This window comes from Haliotis rufescens, unplaced genomic scaffold, assembly GCF_023055435.1.
Source record: "Haliotis rufescens isolate VD_foot unplaced genomic scaffold, xgHalRufe1.0.p SCAF_1, whole genome shotgun sequence".
Taxonomy (NCBI): domain Eukaryota; kingdom Metazoa; phylum Mollusca; class Gastropoda; order Lepetellida; family Haliotidae; genus Haliotis; species Haliotis rufescens.
The window spans coordinates 49,769,140-49,796,930 of record NW_025963779.1 but is presented as its reverse complement, the minus strand read 5'-3'; the positions used below and the strand labels follow the sequence as shown (position 1 = coordinate 49,796,930).

At 39.8% G+C, this 27,791-nt stretch overlaps 2 protein-coding genes across 4 annotated transcripts; one reads left to right on the top strand and one right to left on the bottom strand.

Moving 5' to 3' along the window:
- Nucleotides 1-496: 496 nt before the first annotated feature.
- LOC124131390 lies at nucleotides 497-14,900 on the bottom strand. 3 transcript variants are annotated; one of them, XM_046494646.2, is made up of 20 exons: nucleotides 14,762-14,900; nucleotides 13,136-13,291; nucleotides 12,217-12,670; nucleotides 10,741-11,730; nucleotides 10,203-10,339; nucleotides 9,512-9,634; nucleotides 8,922-9,044; nucleotides 8,667-8,738; nucleotides 8,099-8,220; nucleotides 7,796-7,903; nucleotides 7,338-7,427; nucleotides 7,005-7,124; nucleotides 6,287-6,455; nucleotides 5,816-5,959; nucleotides 5,170-5,258; nucleotides 2,884-2,954; nucleotides 2,475-2,539; nucleotides 2,086-2,254; nucleotides 1,622-1,707; nucleotides 497-1,425 (listed from the first exon to the last, which is right to left on the bottom strand). In XM_046494646.2, the coding sequence occupies exons 2-19, from the start codon at nucleotides 13,278-13,280 to the stop codon at nucleotides 1,626-1,628; spliced, it is 3,273 nt and encodes a 1,090-aa protein (XP_046350602.2). In that variant the 5' UTR covers nucleotides 13,281-13,291; nucleotides 14,762-14,900; the 3' UTR covers nucleotides 497-1,425; nucleotides 1,622-1,625. The 3 variants fall into 3 exon arrangements, with proteins under 3 accessions (XP_046350602.2, XP_046350605.2, XP_046350604.2); XM_046494649.2 differs by having other exon boundaries at nucleotides 10,741-11,724; XM_046494648.2 differs by lacking the exon at nucleotides 14,762-14,900 and adding an exon at nucleotides 13,999-14,091.
- LOC124131388 lies at nucleotides 14,895-27,105 on the top strand. Its single transcript, XM_046494639.2, has 20 exons — nucleotides 14,895-15,038; nucleotides 15,609-15,741; nucleotides 16,028-16,454; nucleotides 16,872-18,104; nucleotides 18,333-18,472; nucleotides 18,657-18,779; nucleotides 19,343-19,465; nucleotides 19,944-20,021; nucleotides 20,478-20,581; nucleotides 20,868-20,981; nucleotides 21,464-21,547; nucleotides 21,712-21,831; nucleotides 22,002-22,209; nucleotides 22,483-22,629; nucleotides 23,179-23,267; nucleotides 24,591-24,661; nucleotides 24,768-24,850; nucleotides 25,228-25,393; nucleotides 25,752-25,826; nucleotides 26,117-27,105. Coding segments are annotated over exons 2-20 (3,516 nt in total). The 5' UTR covers nucleotides 14,895-15,038; nucleotides 15,609-15,611; the 3' UTR covers nucleotides 26,118-27,105.
- The last annotated feature ends 686 nt before the right edge of the window (nucleotides 27,106-27,791 follow it).

Genomic DNA, 27,791 nt, shown 5'->3' with positions numbered 1-27,791 from the left:
TGGTCGGTCAAAGTTCGCGCAAGGTCGGTCTGACGTGACCCGTAATGGGGTGTTCTCAGATGTTTGTTTAGCGGTAGCGAGAACTAAGATCTGATTTTAATGAGATTGTGTAGGTTTTTACGCCGCTTTCTCCGCGTATAGTATACACTTGAAGGAAAGCCCGACTTTTACCACTTTGGTAAAACCCATGAGCACGGAGAAGGTGTTGACAAACCTTGAAACATAATCGGGGCGAACCGGGATTCGAACCCACGATCATACGTATTTGCCCAAGGGACGCAACTCTGCACAGTCAATTGCGGCTCCTGAGTCGATATAAAAGAATTGTTTCACCTATGTTTGATTAACCAGCACAATTTAATGAAATGTTTAATAGGAGAGAACATAAACAGGGATCGTCATCTAGTGGTGAATTGCTGGAATATTGCCAGAGCGGAGTTGAACAGTCCCCTTGTGTTCAATATGATCATATCCGAATAAACAACCGAAGTCAGTATCAGTGTGAGCAGTCATTTATTTTTTTGTTATGAAACTGGTTTTGTTTTCCTGATGTTGAGTCAAGCTTTCCGCCATGCAATGTAAAATCGTTACATACCTTGTGTCAACATGACACACACACACACACACGATTCAGATAACATTAACAAATATCACGCTTCTCTCATTCATGTGTTAAGCAGAAAGCTTTGTTTGATGGAAAATGAGGTGAAGAAGATTGAATTCAATCACCAAAGCCTGTCAGCTATCGACCGCTAGAAAATCCAGTGGCCGATAGCTGGACAGCAATACGACACACAATCAAGTAGGTTGCAAAGAGTAACCGAACAAATTCATTTTTTTAATTCATTGTGACTTCACTATCCACGAATACTGACCTGTTAATATTAAACCAGAAAAAACTCTCTCGACTTTCACGGATTACATTGTTTCTAAAGACAGAACAGATGGAGGGGCCGTGGGGTTAAAGCGGTCGCTCGCCACGCTGAAGATCCGGATTAGAATCAACAGATGGGTACAATGTGTGAAGCCAATTTATGGTGTCCACCGCCGTTATATTGCTGGAAAATTACTGAAAGCGGCGTCAAACGATACTCACTGTATCAGAACAGATGGTTTCGAACGAACACGAGGTGAAGATATATACAGTAAGACATCTCTTCTAAGATAAATGTATGTTTACGTAATGATCAACAAGGAATTTTATGCAAAGGATTTGTAACAGACAGACGCCACAGTCGTTTAAGATTGGGTATATTAACGTCGCGGAATGCATAGTGATTGGGATACTGACATGGTAAATATGTTAAAAAAGAACTACACAAAATATCAAGGATTGCTTAAGCGTTTTTGAGCATGTCATCATGCTATCATGGAACAGGTTCATATGTGAATCTGGGGAGTCCTCCGGTGTGTGACGACACGACTCTACAAAAGAACAAACATTGATCATTATCGGTGAAACAAACTTTTAAATACCAAACTTAAAGTGTCTAAAATATTGAACTGAAACAAATATTTATATATCACAAATAGTGGATGTGTTCCTGAAAGATTATATCAAAACAATATACAGTGTATAATGTTTGTCATCATGAGAGGAAAACATGGCAGCGATACTTACTAAGCTATTGGCAATATTTTCGTACTGGCACCCATGTTTTGTCAATCAATGACCGTTCCTGTAGGGACCTGAACGACACCCTGAAACTATAGCAAACCCATGGTCATATATGTAGAGAGAATGGGAGTTACGCTTCTACAGTTATAATAAAATCAATCTCAAGGCAAATAATTAGTGGGTAAGTTGGGTTTAACGTCGCTTTGAGCAGTATTACAGCTATATCACGGCGTGTCAGCATAATGTGGGAGGAAGGCCCGACGTGATGAATGCAGGTTTCCACCTTGGAGAAACCCACAGGTATGGTGCTGACAAACCACGAAACATAATCGGGGCGACCTGGGATTCTAACCCACAGTCACAGGTTTCTGGCGTGCACAGCGAATTGCGTCGTCTCAGCCAGTGGATGACCCGTGCCCCGTCAAGTATTGGCGGTATCTAACGGTGACATAATGTATATCACATACTTCTGTTCATTTCTTTGTACCAGGCATGAACCCTGTTGATTTTTCCCATACGCTTTCTTCATCTTGGCATCATTGGTTTCAGAATATTGTTCCCAGCCATTCTGCTCGTCCTTTCTCTGCCACACATAGGGTCTGTCTCCATCTTTAGTTGACTGGACATTTGCACTGTCTGATAATAAGATAGTTATTATAATATAATAATGTTTGCGTATAACTAGCTGCCTATATATCACTACAACTAGTTACTTTAATTGTTTATTAATCAAGACCAAAACCAATGGCAAACACGTGAAATTGTTAAAGGGATTGAATATAACGTCGAAAAATCTTTATTACATCAATGTAAGGGACAAAGACATGACAATTCACCTTGATATAGCAATATCTACCTTGAACGGTATCCATGTGAGGAATTGTCTTGGCAGTTGTTTCTAGGATACACGCAATTGGGTCCCTAGAAAACAATAATAATATTCCGACATGGAATGCAGATTATTTTAAGAAGGTGCAGTATCAAAGGACGTTTGTAATCATGGCGCTGGATTACACAGAAGACTCAAATTTAAAGACACGCTTCATAATGGGGCTGCTAATTTGATTTCGCATTGAACGTCCTCCATTTCTAAAACTGAATACCCACAAGGCACCGATATTTCTGAGTGACTCTGCTATCTTACAGGTGCTCCCGAAATCCACAGTGTGTTCCCTTTTCATGTGACAGAGATACAAATATGAATACCTCTGAGTCACTCTCGTTTTTCTCATCACACCGATGTGTGTAGTCCTAGAGAAACTTACCGAAAAGATACATCGACCAGACCACACATTCCATATCTGTATTCGTGGATTTCACCATTCTGCCATCGAACCTGTAGCAATTATGTACTACTGAATTATATGTCATAGTGATTGAATTGTTCTGCTCAGGCACACATGGCAGCCAAGTTGGTTTAACAGATTTGACCTCTTATTGTTATTGTTATCATTATTATTGTTATTATTATTATTATTATTATTATTTACAGATTAAAATAAAAAATGCAGCAAAGAGTGTTTGGGTGATCCTGGCACAGTCAGGCTGGTTAGGCTCATCGTCAGCTCAGGGCCCTTGCCCCCTCAACACGCAGACTTCTCCCAGGAAGCGTTGCCTAGTCAAACCCACCCAGAACTTTTAGGAGAATGTGAAGACTCCCCAACACTGCAGCCTTCTGCATTACCCAGATTGTCAGAAGGTCTGTATTCCTGGTAGCAAACCCGGGTACACTCCCAATGTCAGTCAACAGATTGGGAGGTACCAAACCTAAGGCATCGAGAACAATGGGGAGTCGGACAACTTGGTACTTGGGATGCAAACGTGACATTACAAATGCGAGGTCAACATAATTGCCATGTTTTTCCTGGATCTTGTCAATCACATTAGTGTCAAAAGGGACAGAAAAGTTAATGATATAAATGATTTCATTGGATTTATCAAACAGGACAAGATCAGGGTTTTTGGACCGGATACGTCTTAGGCTGTAAACGGGCCTATTCCAAAGAATTTTGTATTCATCATTTTCCATGACGCCCACTACATCGTACCATGGATGGACCTCTGTGTCAAAACCACAAGCATTGCGAAGACGGTAATATAATGATCGAGCTACACCATCATGTCGCTTAAGATACTGTGTGCCAAAGCTGAGCATCCACTGATAATGTGTTGGACAGTCTCATTAAATTCATTGCATAATCTACATTACATATTCACATTTTGATGCAAAATCACACATTGACGGTTTCGAGTGGGAAATGACTGGTCCTGAGCAGCAAACAGAAAGCCTTCTGTTTCACTTTTCAGGCCAGCCGACTTCATCCAGGCGAAGGACTCTGCAGGGTTGCTGGTCAAAACACTGCACATAAACCCGATGCAGTGGTCGTTCAGATAGCCTCTCCTTGAAAAACTGAGTCTGGGCCAATTTGATATGGCACTTCGCTTGGTTGACACTCATTTCTGTACCGTCCAGCAGTACAGAACCATCGAACAAATCAACACTGACATTGAGATCATGTCCCACATCCTTGGCTCGTTCAAGAAAACTGTGGAATGCCTTGATTTCATCATGAGTCTTGATTAAATGTGTGCAAAAGTGCACAATACAATTCTATCATGAAGAGCCTCCACGTTTATCAAATCACGTCCTCCCATTATGATTGTTTAATATAAGCGATTGAGGGAAGAGCGAGGGTGGTGGGATTTATTGTCTGACATGATTTTTCGTGTGAGGGTATCCATACCCTGAATTTCTTGTTTCATCCAATCAACAACACCAAAAGAATATTAAAGGACGGGCACAGCATAAGTATTTGTGGCTTTGACTTTGTTGTGAGCGTTCAGCTCTGAACTCCAGATTTTCTTATGTCTACATTTGTACTCTGCCCGAAGGTTTTCCCTGAAATGGGCATTCTGGAGATGGTAAATAACTCCTCCTCCAAGTAAACTGACTGATCCTCCCTCTTCTACCTTGGCACGTTTCAAATGAAGAATGTTGCATTTGTCGAGTTCAAAGGCCGATATCCTTAGAGAAGGACTCGACAAGATGAATCTGTTTTCTTAGTGTGGATCCTCCACTGGCAATAAGTTCAAGGTCATCCATGTAAAGGAGGTGAGTAAGAGGTGTTGGGGATCTGTGCTGAGGAGCTCCAGGATGATAGCCTTCCTCTTTGCTAAGCAAAAAGCTTAAAGGATTTAGTGACAAACAGAAAAGCAAAGTACTAAACGAATCGCCCTGAAATATTCCTCTTCAAATAGAAATAGGTTCCGAAGTCACCACCTGCCCCTGCGAATACGTCTCAAGTTGAGTTGACCATCAATTCATTAAAGACTTGGGTAAAACAAGTAGTCGCTCGGGGAGGTCAATACATTCCAGTGACTTCAAAATCCATTCGTGAGGTACAGAATCATATTAAGCTTTTCTGTAGTCTATCCAACACATTGAAAGGTGGTAAGTTTTAGCCTCTTCAAGGATATTTTTGTGTGTTATTATTATTATGATTATTATTGTTGTTGTTTAATGTTTTGGAAGGATAAATGGTTTCTTTTACCTTAACTTTTCCCGGCATAAGGCGAATAATGGTGCCATAGCTGCCAATTCCACCGTCCTGGTTTCCGTACAGGTGATGCCAGGCAGGACCTGATAGGAATAAAGACAAAACATATCTGATTTGTGAAGCATGTGGGTGTAAGCAGAAATTGTAAACGATAACATAATTTGGAAAAAGGTACAATGCTTCTTAATGTGGCTGTTCAACCGTGCATTGAGCTACACATAGATCGTTACATCACAATGTTCATACATAAAGGGACCGCCTCAGTGGTCTTGTGGTAGAGCGTCTGCCAGGAGATCGGAAGGTCGGGGGTTTGATCCCCGGCCGCGTCATACCAGAAGACGTTAAAAGATGGTTGTTACCCTGCCTGGCGCTCAGCATTAAGGGGCTTAAACAAGGACTGGTCGGCTCGGAGTCAGTATACTGTGTGTGAGTATGGTATTCATGTTATACTGCGGCATGGTATTTCAGTGGGCTTATCACTATAATATCGGGATTAGTCTGTACTAGTACAAGCAGCCACACACACGTACGTGCATGCACGTCGCTATATAAGTGCAATGATCTTTGGCGCAATGTTAAACCCCATTTAACAAAAACACATAGAGAGGATATGGAAAACAAGTTGCATGCCAGGTCTTACCTCTTTCAACTTGAACCCCCACACCCACTTGACTGACACTGACAACCCGAGGTTGGTCTTCTACTACAGTGACGTCATACTTCCCACCATGGCCATATCTGTAGGAGTTTGAGTGGTCATTATCCCAGATCACCCAAACTATTCCTGAAAAATACGCCATACATACAAAAAAAAGAAGTTCAATTTGAAACAACTTTCGAGTCAAACATGTAATGAGTCAGAGTGACCTCTATAGCTGCTTCAGTTTCCAAAGCCACAATATAGTGGTTGACACGAACACGGGAACCATCAACTTCTGATATCTGTTGATTGATCAGCATTACTCCTAGCCAACACATATTCTTGTTGCTGTTGATATGAAAACTTGGAATCATCAGTATCAGATTATATTTGCACAAATGAGGATTGTTTTATTTAAAATATTGTTTCACAGTTTGTAAATATATCATGAAACTAGTATATTGTTTTTACTGTCTTTGGCGTGGTTAGTGATGGTCCCAGGACCTTCTGTATCCTGGTTCCCCCACTGCCAGTCTGGACCTCTCACCACCCTTGTCCCGAGGGGAGGTAAATCCTTCTCCTCCATTATGTCATTGGAGACTGACGTAATATATGCCACAATCACGTTGTAAACCTCCGTCTGAAACACGTCATATAATCAAGTGCTTAATGATAAAAATAGATAAAAGCATCATATCCCTATTCATCTTAAGGAATATCTGATGAAAATAGAGTCCTTGTGCGATTTCGACTAGATCATAAGCATGTGGCAAAATGGTGAGTGTGTCCGGCCCCACCGGTGGCTCCCGTCACAAACACATGCAAATGCAAGTCAAATGTTCACCTATCGGACTTAATTTTTGTCACTGATGCCTCAAATTTGGAAATGTCCTCAGCATGTCTTCCATAAAACATTTTGAAAGTTTTACTCAGTACTAGAATGTTGTAACCTTGATCAAACAACTTATAACATTGCTTACTATGGAACGCGATTTGATAAAAGCTATATTATCCTACTACTTACTAGTTACCTAAGTGAGACCTGCAAAAGTGCATAAATAAAAGCGATAAAACCCTTTCCATCACCATCATCATCAACCACCGGTGCCACCTGTCACAAACCCATGCTGAAGCAAGTCAAATGTTCACCTGAATAAAGCCATTACATGCACCTGAAAGGGATACTGACCGTGCTGGCCTTGTCGATCTCGGGTCCAAGATCCGTAAGCAAACTACGCAATCCGGCCAAAAATATGTCAGTTTCATTCCCTCTTTGTCTTACGTATTCGATGGCTCGAGCGGCAATTTTCTGAAAGTAAGAACATATGAAATCAATATTTCACATATGTGTTTGAACCCACTGCACAGCACAGAAAAGGGCTTTCAAACATTGTTTGATTGCGTTTTGATAATATGTGTCTCAATTTATAGACGCTATTGTAAAAAACAAAGAAAAAAGTGAAACATTCTGAACACCTGCCGATAGGACAAAAATGGACATGTACATTGGTGCTTTACTTACGCGCAAGTAGAGATAGTTTGACAACTTTGCGAAGGACGTAGCATCTTTCACTTTGCCACCACAAACTGACGCCAGGGCTTCAATGGCGCGCTTGAATAGGAACCAAATGGACAGTATAAGACACTCATCTAGCACTTGGTAATATGACAACTGTTTCTTTTTACATGATTTAATGTATCTTGATTAAGTCATCATAGCTTTGAAATGCATTTAGAAGTGATACACTTCAGGTGATGAAAGAGTAAGCATATACTCCGAAACGTTGTGTTTCTCATAATACAGAAGTTGACATCCATAAATTCTTAAGTCATCATACTTTATGTGTGTATTGTTGGATGTGCAGTGTCAACGATAGATAAGAGAAGTAGACTTTAATTAGATACTCTATATCGACTAACTGACACTCGTGAGTAAATGTAATTGAACTTGTAGGACTGGTCAGTGAACCCAACGTTTACCATATCACAGAATTGTCCCACTGGAACAAAAATGATTTCATCAGGTAGATCATCACTTGGTTGTCTGCTTCTGATCTCTTGGAAAGCTCGTAAAATTCTTATTTGGTCCTGTAGGATGGAAAACGTTAGTGTTCCGTATACATATTTAATCCAATCTGAGCGTTAATAGATAATACAATACTCAGGAACATACAAGCTTGTGCTTCATTTATTTGATTTCTCACATGACGAATTCATTTACAATAGTTCACCATGATGTTATTGAAGAAAGAATCGTTACAATCCGAAATGTCGGTCTATCACCTGACTACTGAGCAAGTGGCTGTCTCTGGCAGATTCCGGCATCTCAGTTGTTGGCTGGCCGTCAGACATGAAGATCATTCGTGGTCTCAGCTCCATTCGATTGTTGAGTCTGTAGATACCACCTTTCACAATAAATATTATTGAGTCAATGAATATCGAATATACCTACATCCTTTCATCACTTATTACTTATGACTTTAGTGAAGGCGTCCGTATCAAACTATTCCCCTATTTAGTCATATGTGGTAATAATATATGAGGGTTGAGGGAATGTTCGTTTTACGCCCAAGTCAGAAATTACCAAATATCACTTTTCAACACTCATATCTCTTCCTTACATGCTCGAATCCTGACTAGACAAACCCAATGGTTGATAACCCCGTCGGGTACGGTGGCACACAGTCAGCTCTATCGCACATTGTAATCACTTCATCTTTATTGGTCAGCCCTTATGACAAACGAACACATGTCTAGGAAGCAGCACGGAAGTTAGGACATTCTAAGGAAACCGCACACCCAATAAAGCCGAGCACTCAGAATAAGAAAGAACACAAAGGAAATGGTCTACCTTTCGCAAGAGCTGCCATGGACACAATAACACCTTCAAGGATCGGCGATGGACCCCCAGGCGTGATTTTGTCTAAGAACATAATGCAGACAAATCAGTTGATAATTCCATCCCGAATAGTTCATGTAAGGTTTTAATCAGGATAATATAAAATACTTAAAAACATAAACATGTTAAGGTATAGCATACATATTTGATCAAGAGTTGACATTACGGCTAATGTACGCGTACGTCAAGGTACAGGACAACAGATACCTAAAGCATCTCTGAGGCTTCCATAGTCATTGGATAAGTGATGGATCACTTTTGCCCGACCTCCGAAGGTGACGAGGGCAATATTCTCTTCAACATCATGTTGTTCTGCAATGTCCTCGATTCCTGTGAACATGAAATATTTTTGTGACCACGATGACCCAGGCACGTAGGTGGTGAGGAAATTATTTTTACTCGATATAGTTCACTGTAAGCTGGTTGATAGAATTTAAAATCAATACTCAATACAACCGTAATAATCAATAAAATTCATACGCTCTATATCATTGTTGACGTAGTGTAAATGTTTAGATAATGCAGACACCATTGTCACGTAATGGTGCCAAAATAGTTATGACGTCACAGTCTATTATTACTGACATCAAGCTGACCATGTTATCTTCTCGACAAGGTTTTCAGAATGGAACCTTGAAACTCGTTTCGTAACCCTCTATATATCTGTCATATGAAATCAAAACCTACAGTAGTATAACATAAACAACAAAAAGAAGGGTTCCTAAATATGGGATGTTTGATAAAATTGTATGCTAGTAGCTCTGCAATACGTAAAACGTCATATGTTTTATAATTACCATTGATAAAATCAAGAGTGATTTTCTTCATTTCTTGAAACGCTTCACCTCGCATGCTTCCAGAAGTGTCCAAACATATGATAGTATCGAGAGCCAGATCATGTCTTGGAGCAGGACTTTCCTCTGAAACAATCATTCCCTTCTCCGTAATATATTCATGTGTAAATGTACTATATGTGGAGCACAGTGAACGAATTTATTCATAGAAAGTTATATTAGTTACAAAATCGTTTCACTACAGAAGTGTATAATGCAAATAAGAAACATTTCTGTTCCCATGGACGTATGGTGTACTATAATATAATCCTTAGTTTCAATTACATTTGTTTAACAATTCGGGCTCTTTTCGTGTAACCACCTCGTTGAGGAAGACAATACGACATATAGAAAGTGAGTAAGATAATAGCTTGTTTCACGCTTTCTGCATATAAACCCTTGATTTACTGTAAATGAATGTTTACTAAACATAATTTCAATTTGATCAACATGACTATAGGAAGGGGAACTAATGGATGTCAACTTCGTTATTATGAGGAACACAACGTTTCAGAGAATATGCTTCAGGTGAATGAAGGAGTAAGGCTATACCCCGCAACGTTGTTTTCCCCATTAAAAGAAGCTGACATCCATAAACTCTCTTTCTTATATGTATCACTTCTAAATGTCATTCAAAGACTTAACATGACTATACCTTCTAGCAATGCTCCCTGAACACTTTCCCATATTCTGCTCCAGTATGGGCTGTCGCTGATAGCGCATTCCATCATCAAACGCAAAGCCTGTTCCTTTGCTTGATTTCCTTCGATCTTCTCCTTTTTCGGTTCTTCGCTGACAAATAAAGCAGAATGGTACATTAATGCACTGAAAATATGCCATAGTTCTATGTAAATATAATTGCGGATGCAATAGAAATGCAAGTCTAGATTATCCGCAAAAACAGATTCCATTTGGCGTAAAGGGCAAAATAGCAGTGAAAATTATAAGTTAGGGCTACTGAAAATCAATGATGACACCAGGTGTTCGCGGAAAGGGTAATCGTGTCCTGCCCTACCGGTCAAAGATCACCCGCCTTTCACACAATGTTGTCTAAAGAGGTAAGTATTTATTGCCTGGCGCAAAACAGCAACACTCCTACCATTCGACGGCGGCCTACAATAAACATAAATGTAAATGCAAAGAAAAGTCACTTTGATGATATATAGTATTAATATATCTGAGTAAACGCTTACCACGTATTCGGTGTCTCTGTATATCTGACCGGGACATTGATTGCATCTGACTGCATATCAGAATAGGCATTTTGCCGTGATGACATGTCGCTGAAGCCATACAGCAGTTCTTCGAAAATTGTCGTTACTTCATGAGGAGTAGCTGCTGCCTCCCTTTTCGGTTGTTGGCTGATTTGCTTCCCATTGTAACGTGATTCGCATTGCGCACTGGAATCTGGTCCATATACCGCTTGGCTTCTGTCTCCAGAGGTTTGGTAGGATTTCTTGTACATGTGTGAGTTTTCATATTGTTGGTTTCTGGAGGGATACATGTCACTTCCATGGTCAGGAAATACATTTTGTTGGGTTTCATGTGTGCTATTGATTGTCCCTTCGTTACTTTGGTCAAATGCTGCTACGTCTGATGTGTTTGGCAATACCATCTTCTCATCGACTGACACATCGTCACTGAGGTCTCCATCTGATTCACCTTGTCTTTCTTCCGTTACGTCTTCACTCCCAATACAATTTGTGCTTGTTTCAGCCTTCTTCTCAGCCACCGAATTTCCCCCCTGTCCCCTTTTCTCCTTTTCGTCACCTCTCTCTTCCTCCTCCACTCCATCATCATCATCATCATCATCATCATCATCATCACTAAGTATTTCTATTTTTGGACGATATGCTGCTGCTATATTCAAATGAAGCGATGACACATCTTCATATGGCTCTAAATCAAAGTCAATCAGATTTCTATCTGGTTTTGGTTCTTGTTGTTCCTCTTGGCGTTCTGAGGTTAAACGTTCAGGCCCTTGTCTTCTGTCGTTCAGGAAGGCCTGGGAGATTTTCATAAGTGAGACACGTATGGTTTCATATTGTTTCTCTTGGTCGTTAAACTGTGACTCCATGAACTGTCTCTGTTTAAACAGTTCTTCTTCTATATTGATAAATCTCTTTTCTACTCTGGAAGGTATCGCGATCGAGATACCACCGTCTTCTGAAGACGACCTGTTCCTTGTGTAAATGAACATGTGTCTCAGTGTATGACCACGGGGATAGATATGGTAAAATACTCAGAGTAAAAAAATGAGTGGTGTTTTCACAAACAAGTAATCATTATTTAATGTGGCTAATTTTTACAAACTACATGCATCGTTCTTATGAATGAAACAATAGCGTCAATACTATTCCCCTCGGACGTCTTGATAATACTGACATTATATAAATACCAGATAAACTCCTCAGATGCCAACTTCGCCATGAAGATTTGCATCTTTTTTTCTGCCAGGAAAAGAATATGTTTATTCCAAGATTCGTCCTGATTATTAACCTTGTTTTGTAAGTATTATACTCATGCTCATGGGTGATAAACTGTGTTGAACTGCCTCACATTGGGATTTCCTCCAAAGTTAACTTGACACGCCGTGAAAGCTTCGGTACCCAACTCACTCACTCACTCACATACTCACATATCGATAATTTGTTTCTTCCTTCTCTTACCTCATTGATGTAAGCCTTCTATTCGCAAAACCATCCTCATCAACCCTGTGCAAACACCAGAGACCGGTCTCCATGGACACAGTTTTCGATTTATGTATGCCGATGTGCAGTCCCTTTAGGTTCTGTAATCCTGTCGTCTTCAGAAGGAATTCTTTCACAATTACAAAAACCTTGAACCTCTCATTCAAAAGCGTTTTCATGTCTGAACCGCCACAGTGCTCGAACATCATAGCAAGTGGAGCATATACCACGTGGATCAGCTTAACCCGGTGTGCTGTCAGCATCTTCCTTGTGAAGTCATGTAATGCAGCTTGATCCTTGAGGAGCTTGTTGACATGGTCGAAAGTTATGACTGAAGATTTGTTGTCTGCCTCGGCTTCGGACACTGATATACTGGATGTCTCACTCCCACTGTCGATGTCCTCCCAGTGCAGGTGAAGCAACTGCATGCATTCTGTAATATTACATAATGTTACCATTTACGTATTTTTTGTAAGCACATATCGTCACCAGCTTCAGTCAGTTGCAGTAGTATACAGAAAAGAAAAACTCTAAAAAGACACTGATGAACATATTATTAAAGGAAGACTGCATGGCGATTAAATTGTCCTTAAAGTAGTTGCCATCAGTTACACTAGGGAAAGAGATGATTTAAACATTTAAACATTTACCATTTAAAACTGAAAAACTTGTGAACAATATAAAAACAAGATATTTTATGGACAACTTCTGTATTCTATTATGATGCGACGTTTCTGTACAGATCCTTATTCCCTTTTCAAGCATGATTGTGTACAATTTCATACAGTCCTGGAATTGCAAAGTACAATTTGAATATCATTATTGTGTAGCTGAAGTAACTTATGTTGGCATTGTTGTTTGTATACATTGTAGCAACATGACTGGTGTCTCAACCTACCATGACTATGGTGTTGTCTGTCAGCAAAGTCATTGTTCGTGCATATGTCAACGACTGCACAACACTTCCTGTCACCAATACGGGCATTGTCTGGTCCAAAGTGACGGAAATGTACAGCGGATACATTTCCACTTGTTTCCTCCATGTTTGTTAACTCTGTAAACGAAAAAAGCAGTGTCGTAGGATAGAGCAAATACACTTGTACACAACAGTGGCTCACATACATTTACAAGAACTTTATAAGATAACAAAATACTGATTTTAAGCCACACACAAATAGAACACTAATAGGACACAAAGTGTACACCTTTTCTACATAATCATATGCGATAATTCATACAGTAAAACAATAGATGTATTTTTCTGACATACATTTACAAGAATTGTATAAGGTGACAAAGTACTGATTTTATGACACACACACAAATATATCACAAATAAAACACTTATTATACATAAATGAAAGACCTTTTCTATATCAAACATTTGCGATAATTCATACAGTAAAACAAATTCATGTATTTGTGTTAGTCATTATGCACTTCATAAGTCTAAATTTGAGTCATTGTATCCCAATAGCGTAGATCGATGCTCATGTTGTCAATGACTGGTTTGTCTGGTCCAGATTCGATTATTTACAGACCTCGGTCACATAGCTGGAACATTGCTGAGTGCGGTGTTAATCAACAAACGAACGCATAATTTATCCTGTACTTCAATTAGTCCAGGAAGGTGAAGCCCCGATATATCAGTTAGGGCATTTAGATGGTCTTCAGCCAAATATACAGAAAAGAGACATATACAAAATCCTCAATTTATGATACTTATTTGTGTACATTGTGAGGCACGTTATACTTACTTACCCTCAACCCTGTAACCGAGAGTACACAGTTAGGTCTACTTTCGTTATCACGGCTTTTCCGTGAGGTGTATTTATAGACAGTTCGTAGTCGTGGTCGGGGTAAAGTGTAACTTCCATGTGTCACAAAGTGTCTACCAACGAAGTAATTTGTTACATGAAATACAGCATATACATGTCGTTATAGCTATAAATCATATACACATACATATTTCATCATTTAATTACCCGTGAAGATTCCGGGGTAGAATAGGTCTTCAGCAACCCATGCTTGCCGTAATAGGCGACTATGCTTGTCGTAAAAGGCGACTAACGGGATCGGGTGGTCAGGGTCGCTGACTTGGTTGATGCATGTCATTGATCCCAATTGCGTGGATCGATGCTCATGATATTAATCACTGGATTCTCTGGTCCAGACTCGATTATTTACAGACCGCCGTCATATAGCTGGAATATTGCTGAGTGCAGCGTTAAACAACAAACCAACCAACCCTCATTGAATTTATTTGGTTGTGTGTAACACATTTTAGTGTTTTTCATCAACTATTTGTATGCTTACATGGCGTGCATTTAAGGAGAACATGTTCATATGATAATGACTGCTTACTCTAGGGATGTAAAATGGGTTAACGGGGCTCAACAACCTGGTCATTTGACTCTACGGTATGTGTTCACCATTAAATACTGCAAGCAATAAAACGCGGCGCGTGACACTGCACATACCATTTCAAATAATACAAGAAAAAAGGCAGCTTAAAAGACATTACTTCAGCAGTGAACACGTCCATCCCATATACCACTGAAATCCCTTGTACTGAAAGTGGTGATCCTATGCAGAATCCGTTGTAGATAAGAAGGTTACATGTCTATCGCACTGCTCTATATGACGAGGGAGAATATCAACACCATGACGGGAAGTAACACACAACGCATATCCACGGTGGCGCTATAAATAGGCTCATTGGAAAAGCCGAAGCGGGGCGGCCTGAAGCTAAAGCCAAACAACGGGTGTACGACTAAACGACTGAAGTTTAACTATTGAAGGTAATATCATAAACATATCACCATCTCTACATTGTATGCTCGTCTTAATTATAACAGTTGTATGCTCGTGCTTTTCGAAACCAAACCTCAAATCGCATTTGTCATTGTGGTGTTACTTTCAGTTATGGTAGTCTCGTTACTTTGTGTCTTTAGTCACAAAATACTTGAGTTTTGCATAGTCTGTGAAATAAAAAATATCGTACTAATTCAGTAAAGATTTTAGAGCACGTGTCACCTTTAGTTTTATTGAAATAAACACTGAATGTGTATTGATTTTTCCCTTCTTGCTTTACCAATGAAAGGGAAATAACTCTTGGGAACATACTGAGTTGAGGAAGTTATTAACGTACATTGCACTGTTGCAGTGACAGCGCCGTGAGAGTTATATAACACATAAAACACAAAATAGGATAAACGAAACGTATATTGCCGTTACCTTCACCATATGCATATACAAAAGTCGATCATGATTTATTTTTTTCTAAAATGTTTATAAAAGTGTTTTTTTCAGTAAAGGAAATCGGTTAGCAATAATAGCGACTCACACAAAGGTCGTGATATATTTTGCAGGCAATGGCAGACATTCACTTACGGAAGTACACAGCGGGAAAAGTTGTTCATTCCCATGACAATCGACAAGTTGTTGATATCATTTTCAATGAAGATTTAGTCAAACGAATTGAAAGTGGTGAAAAACCAGAAGGTAAATATACAGATCAGCGTTCATATAAGTATACCTTCAGCTTTAAGATAATGCTTAATGAAGTTGGACCAAGTAAGAATGAATGTATTTGTAAGTGTTCCTTTGATAACATTTTGATGCTGCACGAAAATAGACCGTGTGTAAGAATATGACCCTTCCAAAATAATCACATAAACAAACTATTCCATGCAGGGGTCCCAACAGATCATAGGTATCTATCAGAAAGGTTTTGGAACGATATAGAGAAATTACTTGTGAAAAATGCATCTGACAACATCTATTTCAGAAAAGGAAACCCTTTTGTGGGTTAACTGGGATACTGACGCCCATGCCAAAACTGTCTTCTCCGGTATTACTCTCTCAACAAAGGATTCTGATGATGGCGCTGACACTATAGTCAGATTCACACACATCTTGAAATCTTCGAATGGAACCATGTCCCATTTTGTTACGAATATGTTGAAGACGTTTCAGGCAAGAGTGGTGTCAGTGACTCTGCGTCCCGTAACTTTCGTCATGAGACATCCGAGGCGTGAAGACTTTAAGTCTATGTTAAATAATGGCCCCAAATTGAGGCGTGTATTCAGGGAACTTATGTCGGAACTACATGCCCCAGGAAAAGTGGATATCAAGATAAAACTACTGACGCATTCGCCAGATCCACCTACGCACGAGGAATGTGATTCACACAAATCATCGTTACAGAGATTGAGGTTTGTCAGTGCATTATTCCTGTAAAGTTCAGTGAATGAGTGAGTTTGTTTGGTTTAACGCTGCTTTGAATAGTATTTTAGTTTTATCACGGCGTGGCAGCTTGATGTTGAAGGAAAGCCCAAATTGATGCGGGTCTGAGACGTTTACCACTTTGGTGAAACCCACGAGCTCCCGTTTTGAGCTGAGAACCCTAGAAATATTATCAAGAGAATCTGGGATTCAAACCCAAGATCATATGTTTTGTGCCACTTCTACGGGACGCAACGCTGCCCAGCAAATTGTTTCGCCGGTTCTGCAGCCCCACCCTCCCACCCTTCCCTACTCGTAAATTTCAGTATTGTAATGTGTACTTACTTGTAGAAGCGAATGCTATCAAGTCTACAAACTTGTAATTTGTTCTGAATATTATTTTATAGTTCAACCGAGACAGTAACTCATGAAATAGCGGATCCTGGCAATGATATAATTGAGGACAGATTCAGCCTCATTGATGAAGAAGTTGCAAAGCAAAAACAGTGTTTGGAAGATAATATGCAAAAACACAAGCAGCAAAGTGAAGTTTGCCTGGAAATCCTCTCCAGAATTAAACATCATCTTGAATCGCAGGAAAAGGAAGGGCTACTTGTGTCTATTGACGACGACCGATGTGAACCACATAGGGCCACTGAATCGTTTGCTGGTCACCTAAACCAGTCTACAATTCCTACATCAGCAAAGGGTATAGAGTTAGACAAAGTGAAATCCCAAACACTATCTGAATCAGGTAAACCTGTATCAGATACCCCCGGGTCGAAAGTTACAGGTATTGACCAACCACAGAATCCGACTGAAGGCAATGACATTGAGGTAGATGCAATTGAGGAAGAGAGTCCGATACCTATTGAACATAGAACGGTGTCTGCAGGTTCTGATATGACAAACAAGGATAAGGAGAAGCAAATTAATAAAAAGACAGAGCATGCCACAATTGGTGTGGAGAAGGACAATATAAGCGAAGGCAAGGAAACCGAAAACACTACTCCCGGAACAGCTGAGGTGCCAGAAAGTCGGCCTGTGGGAACGCATAAGACAACAGCTCTGATTGGAAATATATCGAAAACTTACAGTCCTCTAAATACTGCTTACGGACATACCACATCAGATGATGGTGTCTTCAAGAAGCCCAATACTCCAACAACAAACACATCAAATCAACAGACGAAACAGAGTTCACAGATTAACAAACCATATGTCACACAACAGACTTTCCCGAAGAAAGGGGCGAGCTCGAACTCTAAAGACTATTATTCTACCTCTTCCATCTATCCTCCAGAGAGTGGCAATGCATATGGTAGCAATGCAGGTACAGGTTATTACAGCCAAATCAGTGACGCCAGTGCACCTCAAATGTATTATGTCTGCAGATACCAAACGGAGTACAGTCCGAATGACGGGTATTACGTTACCACCAGAGAGACTGATTACACTTTATACAGAGGGGCGGGGGAGGAGAAATGGACAAAATTGGTCCGATATAGAAAAGATACCCAAGAGCCAAGTATCATGGACGATCTGCCCTATAATTTAGTGCCTGTATCTGCCCCAAGATACAGTTATGCTCTGCCTGGTTCTTCTGAAAGTTATAGCGACATTGAAAAGCTTTTGGTCAGGTGAGGTTCCTTTTTTTTAATCCTTATTGCGTTACTGTTCTGTAATGTGCCAAACATTAACGAACATACTAATCAAACCACACCATAGCTGCTAGAAGGGAAAATGTAAAACATAACCACCCCTTCAGGTGTAGTAGTGGCAATGGCAATGGTGAGACTGGTTAACATGTTGACTGTCATGTGCATGTATACTCATGTTTTACCACGTGCATCTCTGTGTTTCTGTAGGATGGACATGGCAGTTTCCAAGGATGAAACCCCAAAGGGGGAAACAGAAAAGAGTCCAATCTGCACACTGAACTATCTGAGAGAAGTTCTGGGTGATGGGGACTCTGTCTGGGAAAGTGCTGAAAAGGTCCTCAAAGAAGGTTTGCATCTATGTCAGCACCTTACTCTAAGTGTTTACAAGTCATTTGAACCATTTAACTGTCGACGTTAAGACGAGAAGCTTATCGACGATAATCGGAGTAAAGATTCAAAATACAAGTATTTTTTCTCATGTTCGTTGCTAAAATATTCGTCATGAAAACAAGGTGTTGTTCGATATTGCAGAAACGTGCCCTGTACCGAGAGTACGATGCGCCATGGATACACTTCTTTGTTTGGATTACTCCAGCACGACGTCACGGGGATCGTTCCATCAGTTGAAAACAACGGCTCTCAGCTTCATCAGTGGTTGGTTCCGTGAATGTTCTAAGCATGTAGTCAGTTGTGATAGAACGTCACCAAGATATATGGAGGCGTTGGGTTAGATTGATGGATTAAGCGTTCGCTCGTTACGCCGAACGCTCGGGTTCAATTCCCCATATGATTACAGTGTGAAGCATGCCAGTTACATTTCTGGTGTTTCTCGCCATGATATTGCTGAGGTATTGCTTAAAGAGGCCTAAAATCATACTCACTCACTTACTAAGAATTGTAATTGGTGGCTAGATCTCTGTGTTTAAGGTAGGTAGTAGCTAATTACACATTGTTCTAGAGACAGTGAGCGAGTGAGTATGGTTTTACGCCGCTTTAAGCAATGTGTCAGCAATATCACGGTAGAGGACACCAGAAATGGGCTTCACACATTGTACCCGTGTTGGGAATCGAACCAAAATCTTTGGCGTGACGAGCGGACACTTTAACCACCAGGCTACCCCACCGACCATGTTCGAGAGAAAACTGTATTGTTATGATATTGCTGTTTTTAAAGGAAAGATATCATATTATGTAATTGCCGAATTATATTTATTTAGGTATTGAAGACATAGCAGAGGAACTTGGTCTGGAGGAAAATATAGCAATAGTTACCCTCGGATCCAGAGCTGAAGTTGTCCATCACTTGTCGAATGACTATGAGAGTCTGAGAGACGCAATAGGTAAATTCCTATCCAAAAGCCAGGAACACCTAAAGTCGTTCACATTTTAATATGGACAATTTAAATGACAAAGTTGTATTTGAACCATGAAGAATGCAAATTGATGAAGTCTTATATTCAGTGAATATGATACTTTACTGAAATGATATAACTGAAATACTGTTCAAAACGGGGTGAAACCCGACGCACTCATTCGCTCACTCGCATTTTTTTTCAGGAGGCTATTCCAGGGCCATTCGTTATTAGCAGAGCTGTGTACCTTAGGCTGACCAGGGTCCGAGATTCGCTCCGATTATGTTCAATACCCGTTTATTTTGAAGTGAATAACGTCGACGCCCAGCGCCAATAGGCATTTCATCACACATTAAGATGCAACGCCTTGATATAACGGACATACTACTCAATTCAAACCTATATTAATCACCACTCACTTTTCATTATTTATTTTGTAAGTTATGGTTCTTTTAATTTTTTGTAGGACAGATGAAGTGTGGTGTACTTGCTTCAAGAACCTACCTGGAAGGCATTCTCGTTTGTCTAGCAGCACTTACTAAAGGTAATATTTTCGGATGCTCGCATAAATATAATACATCGTAGTTTATATTAGCGTATCATTCATACACGAGACTGATGTTACTGTTTGACGTCGCCTGAAGCGCCATGCTATCCCATGCAAAGAACTAAACATAGGGTTTTCACACCTTTTACAGTCACTTTTTGTGAGTGGCAGGTGTTGCTGGTAGAGCAAGGCATGCTTACCTTTTTTTTAATTTCACGAACACCTGGTTATCCATTGATATAATTTTTATCCCCATTTTGACTTTTACGCCTTATGGAATCTGTTTCGGCCAATATTCCCTGTCGTTGAGGTTTTGAATTTACTATCAAGAATATTATTTGATTAAATATCATTTCAATTCCATTATTCCTGTCGAATATCTGTTAATGTTTAAAACAGGGTCAACACTATTCTGAGTAGAACACGAGTACATCTTTATGCTTTCTGCCACAGGTGGAGTGTGCAACTTCGGGGGAGTTCTCCGAGTACCCCCACGACTCATTGTCGTAACAGATGGACTTACGCCAGAAAAGATAAACCAGTGTAGAAGCTCACACGTAAGTATATATACCAAGGATTAAACTCTGATATTTGTTTGTGTTTGGATTATGTATACTAATACACTTGTACTTGTTTAAAACTTATTGATGAAACAAAAGATAAGCAGAGTCCGTTGACATACACAGTGTTGTGTATGAGTGATCTTCTACAAGTAGTGTTCAGGCAAATAGTACATAAAACATATAACGTGATGAAGTGGTTTATTTTTAGGTTGGATAATCTAGATGACACGAATTGTTTCCCAAATAAAATGCTATTTTAAACAACCCAACTTTTTTTCAGGACAAAAGACGAATTACGCAGGCACTCCAAGAAATGGGAACCGAATTTGTGAGGAGCAATGTGGTGAATCCCATCCTGATCGTACCTCACGGAAACCCCAACGTGGTGGTAACGGTACGTAATTACTTTAAAGTCAATGTTTTCTCAAAAAGTGATATAATATTGCGTTCATCCTTGATAGTGATTCGTGAACACATGCTGATGATATAGTCGGAATCGTACAACCGCTCTGCTTTTCGCAGATACTTCTTACGTGTGTTTGTTTGTTTGATTGTTTGCCTGTCTGTTGTTTAACGCCACATTCAGCAATATTCCAACTATATGACGGATGTCTGTAAATAATCGAATCTGGACTAGACAATCCAGTGATTGACATCATGAGCATCGATCTTCGCAATCGGGATACGATGACAGGCATCCACCAAGTCATCAAGCCTGACCATCCGATCCAGTTAGTCGCCTAAAGACCAATTCCAACCCGGATCTTCACGGTAGATTTCTTATGATTAAGGAATAGGTTTGTCGCTTTTATGTATCATTCTAGCCATCCTGGATCATCGTGTTTATGTGTCCAACTATTTTATTGTACGTTGCAGGATTACCTAAAGTCTATGGTGAAGCTCTGCAAAGGAGAGATTGTGCATGACATAAAAAGCGCATGCAATCATCAAAGAATTCAGGTACACCTTTTCTCTCTATGAACTACAAAACAAAAATAAATCATAAATCACACTCATTGTTTTCAAGACACATGCGCCACGTTAATGTTGCGATCAACCGTATGTTCAGTAAGCTGTGAGGTTAGGGAAGTGGGAACATAGATTAATGATATATTTTGTTGTAGAAATTGTGCGCCCAAATTATCCGTTATGTGAGAAGTCAATGCGGACTGAAGACGGGCACGGCGGCAAATATAGACATCATCATTGACTCCCTGTCTGCAGACTTCACGACGACGGAAAAGGTGAACCATATCCTAATGATTCCTGTCTTATCTAAATCCCCATAATGCTAAAAGACGTACGTGCAAACAGACACGCTATATGTATTGACTGACGAATCTGATTCCATCTGCAGCTAGAAGTTTCAAGATATGTAAAGATTATGAATAGAGTGTACGTTTGTGCCTTGTAGAACAAAATAGCATCTATCGTAAGAGACAAGCTGGATTTGGAGGAAAAGGATGCAGGAGACGCAACCCTGTTCGACAACATACACGAGAACACAGGCTGCCACGGTCTTCCACCGCTAGGCACAAGAGTAGCCAGGGGACCTGACTGGAAGTGGGCAAACGAAGACACAGACTGTGCCGGAACTGTCATTAATCATGGACCTGAATACGGTTTGTAGGTTTCAAAAGTCAGTGACATGCAAAGTGTATTGATCTATTAGTCAGAAATGCTATTCATAATTATAAAACGACAACATCAGAGAACAGCCAGTCTCGATTAACCGCCGAAACAGATTTCATTAAGGTAAAAGAAAAACAGCAGTTAAAATTATTTGAATGGATCACGGAAAATCAGTGTTGACGTCAGATGCGTAAGCATTGTTAGGTATCTGTTAGGAATACACGTACTTTGTTGCTTACAAGACCTTTATTACTTTTTACCAGGAATGTTGTGGGTGTTATGGGACAACACACTGAGTAACACCTACAGGTACGGTTACTACGGCAGCTACGATGTGTGGCCAGTGGAGGACCAACCCAGATTGCTGGATGAAGATGGGGTCATTGACATCGGCGTTCAGGTTGAAAGAGGTGATATACTATAATCATTTGGTCAGTTTCAAATCTCATTTGTTTTTGTTTGTTTGTTGTTTAACGCCGCACTCACTAACATTCAAGCTAGATGAGGGCGGTCTGTAAATAATAGAGCCTGAACCAGACAATCCAGTGATTGACTTCTTGAGCATCGATCTACGTAATTGGGATACGATGACATGCATCAACCAAAACAGCGAGCCTGAACACCCGATCGCCTCTTACGACAAGCATAGTTGCCTTTTACGGCAAGCATGGGTTACTTAAGACCTATTCTAACCCGAATCTTCACGGGTCTCTCATGTGTGAGTGAGTATTGTTTTACGCCGCTTTTAGCAATATTCCAGCAATATCACGGCACGGGACACCAGAAATGGGCTTCACACACTGTACCCATGTCAGGAATCGAACCCGGGCCTTCGGCGTGACGAGCGAATGCTTTAACCACTAGGCTACCCGACCGCCCCTCTCATGTGTGAACTACATAAGCAGTTAGACATGAACAAACATGATAGTTGACCCAGTTTATCATGTATTTATTTTCAGGTCCTGATTGGCAAGAAAGCTACTCCGGTCAGGATGGTGGGCCAAGGCAGTATGGAACTGTCATTAGAAAGAGAGGTGGTCGCGTTTTGGTACGTGTGTGTTTGTGTTAGTGGTGGTGTTGGTGTTGTTGTTTTTGTTGTTGTTGTTGTTGTTGTGTGTGTGTGTGTGTGTGCGTGCGTGCGTGCGCGCGCGCGCATGTGTGTGTGTGTGTGTGTGTGTGTGTTTGTGTGTGTGTGTGTGTGTTTGTGCTTTTAGTGGTATGTTGAAACAGCTTAACAACTATTCGACTTTATTGTAAATGTGGAAGTCCTGAAAGAGATCTCCAGAAAAGCCATAAAACATTATACTATTGCGTAAATGATAAGTTGCTGTGGAGCAACACCAACACACTGTAATGGGCATTGTCTAGAGGAAGCACGATCCTATGGAAGGGTTTCAGTGCCACAGTAAAAAAAGGTATCATCTACGTAGATGAAAGTATAATCAACATAGCTGATAGTATTATCTACGTAGATGATTAATAAAAATTAGACTTTGGCACTAATACGCTTCCATACCCATTCATATTTACGTTTACCTCTTGAACCTAATTCATGAGAAATCATGAGAATCAACATATTTGAGTGATTTCTCCGGCTTTAACAATGTTATGGTTGATACATAATTTCGCTGAAATATTGTATAATGGCCTATAGTTTGTTTGTAGTTTGGAGAACATGTTGGGCTCTCCTCTCTTTATTAAGGTTGCAAGAGAGTGTAGCGTGTGTCATTCCCCAGTAACTTCGACACATTGAAATAAAGATTTACTTTATGCACTGCGGATAGTAACCCAATAAAGACATGTCAAGGTCAAACAAATTGGTCATTATTACTTAATCCAGACATTATATAAAACTGACCCGGAACTAGTGTCGATTACTCGATAAAATATTGTCACCTGAGTCGATAATTTGATAGCAGATGATACTTTCGTCCGCGTAGATTATTATGTTATGTACGTAGATGAAAGTATCTTCTACGTAGATGAAAGCATCATCTGGGTAGGCTGTAGTATCATCTTCGTAGATGTCAGTATCCTCTACGTAGATGATTTTGTTTTAGACTGTGGCACTACGCTTCAATACGATCCGTTTTGTATTTCATTTATTTTCATTCCCCTTTGATAGTGGTGCTGTTCATGTTCAAGGTAAAAAAAGAATTGTAATTTAATTACCCGAATTGTGAAAACCCTGGAAAATCCCCCACCATAAAACGTAAGAAATTACGGTTGTTTTCCTACATTAAACTTCTGAATCTCTCCCCAAGAATGCATCATTTCATTTCGATGTTTTATACACCGTAAATACCTAAAAGCTGATATTGAAACTACCGTTGGGTAATATCTTTTGTTAAACATATTTTTATATTCACAGGTAATTTGGATGAACGGAGAGATACATGAATATAGATTTGGTGAATATGGGAAGTATGATTTAACAGCTAGGTGAGTGTTTGTTAACAGTTTAATACAACATATTGTAAACTCTTTTGTCAACAACGATATTGGCTACGATTATAACCTTATACATGCATTACTTTATTGTGTTTAGAGACCCTCTTGAGTTGATGCTGGATTCGAAGCAAAAAACAACAGATGGTGAGAAGTCGACAGTGAAGCTCGATAAGCAGTCATGTAGGTACAGTTAAACATTACGTCCGGCATACGTTAAGTGTACAGATCGTGAGTGATCATCGTGTGTGCTGAATCATCGACTCATGTCACTACACTCTTAGATACACAACTAATCTCGATATGAACAATAAATTGATATGACACACAAATGAGAATTATGGAGGCGAAGATGGGATTCGAACCTGCGATCAGTTGATCCCGTGTCCGCAAAATGCGTCTCTTATGGCTACTAGGCATAACGTTATGAAGTGTAATGAAATCATTGATGTAGATAATCACCATGCCAATGTCTCCCGCTGCTATTGTGACCCCTGCACATTAATAGCTTGACTAAGAACAATGTATGTGTCTATCACAGTATCCTTGACATTTTTCAGACGAAAGAGACAAACATGTATCCGGTAAAGGATCTTCCTACACATGGCAGTGGTTGGATCCTCAAGGTGTTTGGCAGGTCTATTCACAAGCAAACTGTGACAAACTGTCACAGACATATTCCAAGCGTCCAGATGGGTCATGCTTGGTGCAAAAGAATGGAAAGAGGTAAACTAGAGACTTACAACAGAGATATGGTTGATAGTAAAAAGACAAAATATTAATCAGAATATAGGATTCTTTTGATCTGACAAAGAAATTAGTAATAACTACAAATTTATTTAATTGACATCATACTGTAATATACCCACTATCTTCTGACGTACATCTTTGGGATGGATGACTGATAGGCCAGTGATGTGATATTTACCTGTTCACAAAATGCGCTGATGTCTACATTGTGTCTTGTTCTACGGATAAGTAAGATAGACTATGCATTTAATCATGGGAAATGATACTTCAATGTCACTTCATATTTTCCACTTACCTCTCTAAAATATGATACAAGTCACTGTTTTTTTTATAGCTTCAGAGTTTCGTTCAAAAATCAAACGGAGAAATCTATTGAAGATCAGAAAATCACACAAGTAAGGATGACATGGTGAGTATAATGAATATTCGATAATATATTATATTCGTAGTTCGAATACATCATTCAGTCCCGCTATAATTACTTGTTATTACGGCATTCAAACGTGCCATTAGAGATTAAAATGAATACAGTATTCTATCTTTATCAAACATAATTGATTTCCTAATCCTTAAATATACAGATATAAAGCTTCATATATATGTTTGCGACCTTAATTACATTACAAATTGATTTCGGTAACAAATGTGTGTTACGGTGTGACGAGCCTTTATTTCAAAATCAGGTATGTGTCCTTTCAGATGCATTGGAAGTCACTGCAACCAGTCCTTCAGGAAATCGAAGCTTACATGGGATAGTATTTACTGTTAGTGTCATTGCACAGGATCAGCGAAGGCACACGGATTACTGAGTGTGAGGCTATGCAGTAGGAACAGACATTAATTATGGCTATGCAGTAGGAACAGACATTAATTATGGAAAACCATTTATTATGAGACATTTGTCAGTTTCTGCTGGCACAATAATTATATAACAAGGCATAATATATGTGTGTGTGTGCGTGGCGTGCGTGTATGTGTCTGTATGTGTGCGTGTGTGAATGCGTGTATATCTATCTATCTATGTATCTATTTATCTATCTATCTATCTATCTACCTACCTATCTATCTATCTATCTATGTGTGTGTGCGTGCGTACTTGCGTGTGTGTGTGATATACATGAACATCATATTTGGTCAAATGTCTGCTGTAGCTTTATCTGATATATTCGCCATCCTGTCAACTATACTTCCCCATGGTGTACATACTATCGCCATCCTGTCAACTATACTTCCCCATGGTGTACATACTATCGTCATCCTACACACGGCTGCCTCCGTGGTTTGGTGGATGAAGCGTCTGCCCCGAGAGCGGAAGGTCATGTCACAAGACGAGTCAGTAGACTCAGACAGTGTCTGAGAGGGGGGTGTTGAACTACGGCATGGCATCTCTGTTGGCTAGCACCATACAACTGGCATAGGTTGCGCCTAGAACACAGAGCTACACACACATGTGTGCATGCACCTCGCGATATGACTTAAATAAAACTTGTAAACTATTGTATAAATAAAGTTCATTTCAGTGCCGTTGAGGTCCTGTCATATTAATTGCTATTGCGTGTTTCGTTTATGACGTTTGTACTTCTACCATAGTTGATGCTATTTCGCCCCATTATAAAATTTCACGTTGAATTAGTGATTTTGTATACACATGATGAATGCGAGAGAATAAAGTTGATATTTTTCTCGTTTATTTTGAGTATTACTTCCTTCTGGATTGGTGACTGTTTTTGACAAAAAATACATTATTTTAATAGATATTATTCCAAGTTGCAACCATAATGTTACACAACATAAATATTTACGAATCAACCAGATCGAGTTGTGAAACACCATATTGAATTCAAACAACAGCCTCGTACCATGGTTAGCTGTTTGATAGCTGACACGTGTGCAGTGACACGTATGCACCTAAACACGCCATTACCTCATGTCTATATCCCCAACTGTCCTCACACAAATGATTGACGGTAGAGTAGCTGCCAGGGTCAGATAACACACTTGAAGTGTGGGATATGTCACTAATGTACCGCTTGGATTAGACATTGTCACTATTGTTCCCCGAGCTGTTTAATTAACTGTGACAGGGCATGCTTACCCTTTTAGCGAACACCTGGTGTCATCACTGATTTGATGGTCCATTCATATAACCTTCACATAACCTTTCTTGCACAAATGGAATCTGTTTCGGTTGATAGTCTAGATTGGTTATTTATTCACTTTTATTGACAATATTTATTTGATATGGCGGGTCGCCTTTGCTTGCTAATACAGCTGTATAGATACCGCTACCGCCTCACTACATACATAGGAGTGAAATAACACTAGTTCAGCTATGTCACTTCGAATGTAGGACGCTACCCCGACGGTATAAAGC

Bases quoted from the DNA above. Each gene is read 5' to 3' on its own strand.
- LOC124131390 (XM_046494646.2), bottom strand. From the start codon at position 13,280: ATGGAGGAAACAAGTGGAAATGTATCCGCTGTACATTTCCGTCACTTT. The intron at 12,671-13,135 runs GTAGGTTGAGAC...GTAATATTACAG, and splicing joins CAGACAACACCATAGTCATG to AATGCATGCAGTTGCTTCAC. The intron at 7,904-8,098 runs GTGATAGACCGA...TCCATCCTACAG, and splicing joins GCCACTTGCTCAGTAGTCAG to GACCAAATAAGAATTTTACG.
- LOC124131388 (XM_046494639.2), top strand. From the start codon at position 15,612: ATGGCAGACATTCACTTACGGAAGTACACAGCGGGAAAAGTTGTTCAT. The intron at 21,832-22,001 runs GTGAACCATATC...TGTGCCTTGTAG, and splicing joins ACTTCACGACGACGGAAAAG to AACAAAATAGCATCTATCGT. The intron at 23,268-24,590 runs GTACGTGTGTGT...TTATATTCACAG, and splicing joins AGAGAGGTGGTCGCGTTTTG to GTAATTTGGATGAACGGAGA.